At 50.5% G+C, this 9,487-nt stretch overlaps 1 protein-coding gene across 1 annotated transcript; it reads left to right on the plus strand.

Annotated features, from left to right (window-relative positions):
• Positions 1-8,297: 8,297 nt before the first annotated feature.
• Positions 8,298-9,487, plus strand: Triagg1_3771 (uncharacterized protein; the record flags this gene model as incomplete). Its single annotated transcript, XM_062898100.1, has 8 exons — positions 8,298-8,332; positions 8,453-8,484; positions 8,544-8,570; positions 8,634-8,713; positions 8,793-8,815; positions 8,894-8,922; positions 8,995-9,252; positions 9,315-9,487. 8 exons carry the CDS (start codon positions 8,298-8,300, stop codon positions 9,485-9,487), a joined length of 657 nt encoding a protein of 218 aa, XP_062757274.1.

Consider the following 9,487-nt stretch of genomic DNA (forward strand, 5'->3'; position numbering starts at 1 on the left):
TCTCGAGGCACGTTGATCAGTCTCCCTCGGCCGCCTCCCATATACTGGGAACAGTCATGCTTTGATCTGCAGAAGCCGGCGTCTTTCTTCTTCTTCTTCTTCTTCTTCTTCTTCTTCTTCTTCTTCTTCTTCTTCTTCTTCTTCTTCTTCTTCTCCTCCATGTTTTAGTTTCTGCCTTCTTCCTCTTCCTTCTCTTCCTTCTTATTTTCTTCTTCCCCCTTCTTCATTGTCCTTTGCGCGGGAGCGATGGGATTGTGCCGTACATGAATAACAAGGGACGGTGACGATACGAACTGTATAAGCATGCTACCCACATCATGTTATGTGCGAGCGAGGTGTCATGGCGTCTGTCTGGTTTGGTTTATGATTTTGAGCTGTTTCGGCCTGTTGTTTTACTTTTACAAACAGGGTTGGATGTGTGCCTGGGTGGTGTTTTGCCCGGGTGATTTTAGCATGTTTTGGTTTTATTTTTTGGTTGGGCGAATAGATATATCTGAGGCCTAGGATTTGCGGATGGTAATAAAGGTTGGGCGGCCAAAATCACAAAGGCGGCCGGGATAGATGCGACTTGTGTGGCATTGCTCGCATGCCAGGGACAGTTGGTCACAGAGCTGCCATCTGCTGGGAGCTAGGAAGGGAAACGTGATTATGATGGCTACCTAGCACGAGCTGAAAAAGACTGGGTTTAATTTTTTTTGGCATCATTGTTTTGGCCACCGGTGATTTTCATACTTGATTTCTTGGGTTGATATGGAACATGATTTGCTTTGCACATGCCGCGTATCAGGTAGGTATATGCGAGGCATGGCATGCTACATGCTACATTTGTTCTGGTGCTTACTGGCTGAGACGAATGATTCGATTCGTGATCATCAGATGCCAGATACAGAGCAGCATCGCCGAGAAACTTGCTACATCCTTTGGCCTTGTTCCCCGGCGCCGTTGCTTGTCATCCGGCATAGCCACGTTGCCCTCTCCCGGGGCCGTGCTTACACGAGAAATCTGCCAACGTCTTGCCCTTTTCTTCACCGTGTCTTACAAGTATGGCATGTTTATACTACATGTTTGCTACAAAGTTTGTCACGGCTGTCAGTCAGCAAGCCGATGCTTGTTCCCCCTCAAGCAAACACTTACACAACCCCTGCAAAAGCAAATCCACTCCGTGCACCCCCACCTCTATACGAGGCACGACAATGGCGAGCTGAGAACAATGCCATGACGATGAAAACATTCGCTTGCCGGGAGTAGAAAAGCATGGACGCATCATCTAGCGCATGTCGACAGCGGCAGTGGCGGTATCTCGAGACGAGCCGTGGTGGATTAGCGGCATCGCCGTCAAGGTTTGGCGGCAGCGGGTAAGCTAGGACGAGCTGGGATTCGATTTAAGGATATGACAAGCCCAGCTCGCATCTCCAATCTTTTTGCCGTTACAGGAAATGCTGATTGCTCCGGGAAGAAGGCAAACGGAGGAGCCGTTTTTTTTTTTTTTTTTTTTTGCTACTCCATAGGCCTACATGCACCGAGTAAGCACATGGCTCACGGCTTCAGGATACGGGGACTAACACGGGCCGCTTCTAGGAACCGCGACCGAAGAAGTGGGATCGGCCGCTTGGAGACGAGCTTCTGAAGCAAAATGTCGGTTCTCGGCGTGGACAATACCGAGCTTCTGCTACTGCATCCGGAGTAGCATGTGCCATCCAGATTATACCGACTAGCGATGCTGGGGGATCAGAGCTGTGGTTTGCCAAAATGAGTTGCATGTGATGGTACACTACTAACACATCTTTTTAGTGGCCCGAAGGATCGACAGGCTCAATAGCATCTTGAAGAAGCACCGACAGCCATCGGTGTTGGGAGCAGAATAGGCCAGGCAAGTCCTGTGCTGAGGAAAATGCTCTCTTGCGACTCGTTTGAACCAATCTACCGTCCAAAGACGACGTTTACTGGTGGCTTCCATTTTGAACGCGACTTCTAGGACGGGGTCGGAGGATTTGTGCATGGAGATGGTGATGCGAGCTGCAGGTATGTCCCCGAAGAGAAGGAGACAGAAGTTCACATGCCGGCCGGGGCCCCAAAACACGACGAAAATGGATTGCTACTATCAAAACAGAATCAATTTTGGGGGCCACATTCGCGGGTCTGCCTTGTAAGCGGGACATCAGACCGACTTTGTGGGATTTCCTAGATTGGATGAGACAGCTGCGAGTGGGTGCAGAATTTTTTCCCCCCAAACCCTCGGTTGCGCTTCATCTCTGTTGTCAGACGCGGATGAGCCTACCAGTATAGGTAGCTCCCTTTCGACGAAGCCGAGATCTGAGTCCGCCGTAAGAGAGGCTGAGGCTAAGCTTAGCGACTCCGAAAGTCTGGCAAGCCCGAGCCTTCTTTTTCTGTTTTGTTTTACTAACCTCTTTTGCCCTCTTTGCCCTGGCCTATTCTTTGGCGGGTACGGCGTGCTCCCATACCAGCGACCCGTGCGTGGTTGGCGAAAATCCCGTTTGCCTGATGACCTCGTGACGATTGTTAAATTGGCTGAGTTTGCTGCCCAAGAATAGCGGGAGCGGCCTCGGTATCCCGCGATGGGCTAGTATCTACGCAATTTGAGACATGGCCAAGGGCAGAGACGAACTAGCCCATGACAACTTGGTACTTGGGACGGAATCGCTGGTGGCGATGGTGGTAGAGGTAGTAATAGTACGAGTAGTCGGATTGTCTTTGGTCTCGAGACACGGGTTGCCTTTCTCGGATTAGACGGACAGGCCTCGCCTGGAGAAGGGATGAGACTGACAGATGACGGATCCAAGGGAGAAACAGAGATCATCGACTAAGCAAGATGAGGTTCAGCTTCCGAAGCTCATGGCAAGTGAAGCGAGAGATGACTGCAGAAAAATCGGCTCCCCGGGTGCTGAGAGAAGGCATTTGCATCAGAGAGCTATAGGAGGAGAGAACTAGAAGAAGAAGAAGAAGAAGAAGAAGAAGACCGGAATACTAGAACAGAGCGAGAAGGGGGGGGGGGGGGGAGATCAACCCATTCTGGACGATTGGCGACCCGCAAGTGGCAGAGGTTGTTGAAGCTATATCTGAACCAATCTGGCCAGGGCAGTCAGTGCCAGTGGAAGATGGTGGTGGGTAGGGATTAAACGTGTGCAAGCATCCAAGCAGGCCATGTCCCTGATGTTGCTCGAAAAGGGCATGGGCAAGGACTTTTGCTTGCCTTGCCTTGCCCTTATCTTTCTGCCACGTTACTGCAGTTTCCTAGCCAAGGTGCAAATATTTCGTGAAAGTGAGATGAGGCAGGAAGGTACGGGAAGCGAGATGGGAGATTTGGGCACATGGAGATTGAGATTGAAGGCAGGGAGCGAACCGGCAGCAGTTTGATTCTTTTGCCTTTCAACCAACTCCTACCGTACCGGCATTTTGCAACTTGTCCGGCACGGCACTGCCTTGTGAGCACTCTCTACGACAACTTCCGTTCTCCGTCTTTCGTCTGTCACATGACCGCTGCCCTTGTGGTTCTTCATCTCCCTTTGTCTCGAGGGATTTGGCCTTTCATGTGATGCCTTTGAAACGCTGTACAGGCATACATACAGATGGCAGAACAAGCTGATCGCGGGCTAGCTGGCCCGCCACGCGCGCGAGATGATGGAACGGACCGGCCTCGATTTGACAGCTTACTGCACAGTACTGGCTACCTGTACAGGCAATCGTGCTAGACAGAAGGACCCTGGCTCAGCTTGCTTGTCTGGTGCCCGAGCCGCTAAAACACGCGGGCGGAAACGAACGAGGATGGAGGGATGGAGGGATGGAGGCACCAGCAACTGGGTAGCTGTATCTCTACTCTATCTGCAGCCGCGGAGATGATGCCGCTAGTGGACGAAATGCCTGGCCAGGAACCCATGGAACGACGCATCGCATGATGCTCAATTTACAGGCATGACGGGCACCATTGCAAGCACTCTCATCTCATCACCTGGGCTTGTCGTCAAAGCCCTCGACCCCCAATGAGCTGGTTGGCGCGCCTCTTGGGCCCCATCTGTTGTCTTGCTTTCGAAATTAGCACGGCCCTCGGGCTGCGTCGTTGCGGGTTGGGTTGACGGCATCAAGGATTACTACCCCTGGTTTGCTACTGGACTGTACTGTACGAGTACCCGTAGGTCATAGCCATTACCTACTAATGCCCAGAAGAAGCTTGTTTTTGCCACTGACTGGCTGACTGACTGACAAGCACTACGAGTACAGCAGATGTCCGTATTTCGTTCCCGGTACTGCTTGCTCTCTCCCTTTGGCTGCCGTCATAAACGACTGGTACTTTGATTGTCTTGTCTCGTGTCAGGGCTCAAATCCACATGCCGGAATCCCGCCGCTTGCTCTCTCCACGATGTCTGGCAACTGACAAGTTTACGCGAGCCCCCCCCCCATCAAGGCACTTTGTGCAGCCCGAGGCCTTTCGGATCACCACTGCCGGGACCCAAGTTGAAGCTGAAGCTGGAGCTGCAACTGGCACCGCCGTGCCTCGTGCAAACTCGTATGCGTCTTGATTCCGGGGCCATGGCGTGCCATCCGGGGCCCAGTTAAGCCGCCCGATGCCACCACGCCCAGTTACGTGCCTCCAATTTTCTGCTTCAATGTTTCTTTGCCTTTCTTTTGATGGCTCCCTCCTTGCACCGACCAGACTTACACACCACTCTGAGACATGCCCTGCATCCCATTGGCTCTTCCCGTGTGCGCCCTGTTTGCTTAGCTTGACATTCTCTTAGACATGACATGGCCCGTGTATCTACCAAGAGTGTCTGGCAAGGTAGCCACAGGTTGATGCCTTGGGGCTAGCATTGCGCATAGCGTGAGGGTTTTCCCCCCCCCATCCTCTTTTCTTCTGAATGCTCTGTTCCTTTTGCTTGAATTGGATTTTACTTGGTGACTGGGATGCCCCCTGCTCTGGTGCGTCCCAAATAAAATCCTTGGACGGCGGACCCGACAGGAACAGTTCAATTTTTGAAAGGGGATCCTCATTTTCGATGCCCCTGCTTGCACGTCTGAGAATGCTTTCGATTGGGCACCAAAAAAGAAGAAGAAGAAGAAGAAGAAGAGTCTTCTTGTAAGAGAGCTGTTCGTTTCCAAGGCCACTCCGCACCTCTGCACGATTTAGCCTTTCCTCTCTCTCTGTCTCTCTCTGTCTCTCTCTGTCTCTCGCTCCTATTGCCTTCTCTCGTGTCTTTTGTATGCAGCACTCGCGTATCTTTCTCTCTTGTCTCCCTTGCAATACGTTACTTTAGCTATTTTTTTATTTATTTCATTATTCCTTCTCCCCATTCTCCCTTGCTTGCTCATCTGCTCAATGGCCAGGCGGTAATTCTTACGAGTACGATCCATGGTATTAGTCCGGCCGCTTTCGCCCGCCCTTGTTTCTCTCATTACACACACCCTCCTCCTCCTCTTCCGTCATAAGTGGTGCTGTTACATTGCTGCAACCCCCCCCCCGGCTCAGGCCGTCCGGTACTCGCTCGTCCTAACACAAACTTAGAACTGGACTCCAGCCTGCCCTTCGAGTCCTCGGCACTAGTACTGGTGCTGCTTCGAGTTACCCTCAGGGCTGAAGGCTGATCAATGGGCATGGATGTTGTACAGGATGCCATGTATGTTGTAGATATATATTGCCCATGCTTCCTAGCCCAAGCCAAGCTTGCCCTATCCTGCCTGCTAATCTAAACCATCAGCACCCCCCATGCAACTTGTGGCATCATCTTTTATGTCGAGTCTCTGAGCACTTGCTGTGGCAAAGGAGAAAGACGTGTTTGGTCACCTGTCATTTATTGGCATCATCACCGCTTCTGTCCCTCTCCCACCCCTGCCTCCAATTTCTCACACAAGATTGATATGAGCCAGAGCGTGTGAGAGGAAAGAAATACCATTGAAAGGACAGCCTACTTGAGGTGATTCAGATTGTTCAAATCAGACAAGTAGGCAGACACACAGACAGACGTACAGACGTACAGACACACAGACACACAGACAGTCAGTCAGTCAGTCAGCAAAAGAGCATACGATACTCATCACCCGCCTCTTTGGAGTTGAAGGGCATTACTTGGTACTTTCAGTAACTGATTGTACCTTTTTGCATCCTTTATTCAATCACTCCGAAAACCCTCGTCTCTACAAGGTACGGAGTATTATTTCCAATCCCAACACCTACTTGCGCCTCCCCCTCATATCACGTACAGACGTATATATTCTCTATATAGCCGCGAGTATATGATTTCTCTTCCTAGACCATTCTGCGCATCTACCTGCATACGTTGGCGGATATATGCCTGTATATGCTCTACATCTATGATCCTCCATTTTCCTCACCAACCAAGATTTGCTCACTCCAGCCAACAGACGACTGGAAACGACTCGACGGATTCGATACGCAGCGATACGAAACGACACGGCACGGCACGATTTGCCATTCAAACCACCCCCAGACTATACCCACCCCGCACTGTTTTACATCATACGCACCAAAACGCCGCCATCCCTAAGCCTTTTTTTTTTTTTTTTGGTTTCATTCTTTCTTTTTCTCGGCGCCCTACTGCAACTTTGTCTCTCGTCCTCTCTTGGCTCAGTCCATCTTGCAGGGCTCTTGACAGGGTGCTGCGTGCTGAGCTTGGTATCTGATCCTTTATCCAGCTGCCATCGGACCCGATCATGACTTAGATCATTCCTTTTTTTCTCCCACCTCGTCCTCTTCGTGCTGCGAGACTGTTTCAGGCCATTGCCACTCGCATCACTGATCCTCACAGCTAGCTAGCATCTCTTCTTCTCTCTTCTTCTCCTCCCCCGCCTCTTTTTTTTTTCAATTTATTTTTAGCTATTTATTTTCTTTTATATTCTGCATTTGTTTTTTTCATTTTATAAGCCCTTTTCTTCTTCTTCTTCATCGAGGCTTCACCATCGCTGCTATTACCTACTAGGTGGTTAGTGGGCTAGCACCTTCCCACCTATACTAGCCGTTGCCAGCAGTAGCTTCCGTACTTGCGCTCTGCTATATTTTCTCGTCGCTACTTACTGCTCTGCACCTGCCCATATACAAAAGCGAAGAGAAGCCCTTGTCCCTTCCTTTGCTGCCCAAATCCGATCAACATCCCCCTTTTTCCAACCCAAGCTTTCTTCTCTTTTCCTCCTCTTCTCTTCAACCTCCCTCTTTGAAAAAATATCGCCCTCATCACCTCCGTCTGGCATTCTTATTACGGCCACCTTGGCGCAGTCACTGTATCGTTCCAATCAGCATCGACTTTTTTTCATCCTTCTCAAAACCTTTGTCTGCATCTGCATCTGCTCGACCCAACCGCATCCTACCCGGCCACGACGCTATTCTCCATCCAGCTACTCTTCGACCCCCAAAGGCACACGCGCTGCTATCAATCAATCAATACCCTTGACAACATTTGAAGTAGGTACTTTTGTCATAATTATTTCTTTTATTTATTTATTTATTTCTTCTTTTTTTTTCTCCTCATCCTGCTACACCCACCGCTTCTTTGAACCTTGTCTCAACCCGTTCCAAGGGGAGAATCAGAAACGAGAAAGAAAAAGAAGAGAAAAAAAAAGAAAAGAAACAATCGACAGATCGTTGTGATAAGTTGAGGAGAAAAAAAAAAGAGAGAAGAAACAGCATCCCATCCCACTCATTCTGCTTTCTTCTCTCATTCTTCGCTTAAGACCCCCTCGCCCTGCAGAGCCGTTTTTAGTGCTGCAACTCGACATTCCCAGACTAGCAGCCAAATTCAGTCCAACGGCCGATATCCTCACAATCCCCGTCGTTTTGCAATATAACCGCCATTCACCGCCCCCACGACGGTGCAATTTTTCCGGCTCGTCTTGAGAGAGTGACATTATCTGATTGATTACTCACCCTGGCGATTGCAACACGACGTCTTGTCTGGCCTTTTTTCTCTCCCTCTCCTGTGCCCGTTGCCTTTGACCTATCGCGGCTTTTCCCTATTACTCGCTGTGCTCTTCGCCGTCTGACCGTCGTCCAGCGCTTCCATTGGCCGGCTTTTCATACCCCGGAACTTGCAGCGTCTGCGGCTACGCGAGACGAACAGTCCCGAAATTTGTCTCAGTGGCGGCTTCGTGTTTCACAGCGCATCGCCGGCTCGGCCCTCGAGGCTTTATACAGCTCTGTGCACCGTCAAACCCGCTCCTCGTTGGACTTGAAAAGCACTGCCGGCTGGTTACGCTGCTTTTGTCTCACCTCTTGTTATAAGTCTCAAACCCTTTAGGCTACATTGCGCCATATACCAGTACCATCGTTTGCCATGGCGCCGCGAAGTCCCTACTCGTCGTCGTCCAGGTAAGGCAATAACCCTGTGGCACCCAATTGACCTTGGTCGATATCAGATGATATTCTCCTCTCTCCTCCATGGCCGTCTCAAACGTTCTCTGTCTAACCGCATCGCTTTTCTCCTCATAGCCGTGAGCTCCATGTGGTTGTTCTTGGCGCAGGTTTGTCACGCCTCAAGCTCCCAAGCCGGACGTGCCACATCGCTAACCGTCTTGCTTAGGTGGCGTCGGCAAAAGTTGCCTGACTGGTGAGTCTTGTCATCGCCTATCCCAGCCACCATTTTTCAACGCATCTGCTGACGGCAGAACAGCTCAGTTTGTCCACAACGAATGGATCGAGAGCTACGATCCTACGATTGAAGACTCGTACCGCACTCAGGTCCAGGTCGATGTAAGTTTTTCATGTTCCTCGGGTCATTCTTACCTGCGCATTGCCGCCAAGTTTCTAACACTGTGTTTCCGCTTTCTAGGGCCGACAAGTAATTCTGGAGATGTAAGACTTCTGACCGCTCTCTAATCGTTGCCACATGCCTTGGTTGTTGTTGGACAGTTTCTGACATCAAGATGACAGCCTCGACACAGCCGGCACTGAACAATTTGGTATGCTCCCCTTTGTCGTTTCTTCTTCATCCAGCAGGGGTTTTTTCTTCTCTCAAACTGACAAGCGACTAGTGGCCATGAGAGATTTGTACATGAAAACTGGTCAAGGTTTCCTGCTCGTTTTCAGCATCACATCAGCCTCGTCACTTAACGAGCTGGAGGGGCTTAGGGAAGAAATCCTTCGCATCAAAGATGACGAAAATGTTCCCATGGTGATTGTCGGGAACAAGGCCGACTTGGAAGAAGGGAGAGCCATTCCCCGCGCCAAGGGCTTCGCAATCTCACAGAAATGGGGAGCTCCGTATTATGAAGCCAGTGCCAGAACTCGAAGTAAGTGCATTCCCGCTTACCCCCTTTCTGAATCCCAGTCGACCGTACTGACCATGGCCAAGCAAACGTTGATGAAGTCTTCATCGATCTTTGCCGACAGATGCTCCGCAAAGAAGATGACACGACTGACCCCGACGACAGTTCCAGGATAGATGCGCTCAAGGCATCCAACAACAAGCGCAGGCGACGCTCCAAGTTTCGTGATAGCACCCATCCGCGATGCGTCATACTGTAG

Source organism: Trichoderma aggressivum (assembly GCF_033847375.1).
Source record: "Trichoderma aggressivum f. europaeum strain CBS 100526 chromosome Unknown scaffold_011, whole genome shotgun sequence".
NCBI lineage: Eukaryota > Fungi > Ascomycota > Sordariomycetes > Hypocreales > Hypocreaceae > Trichoderma > Trichoderma aggressivum.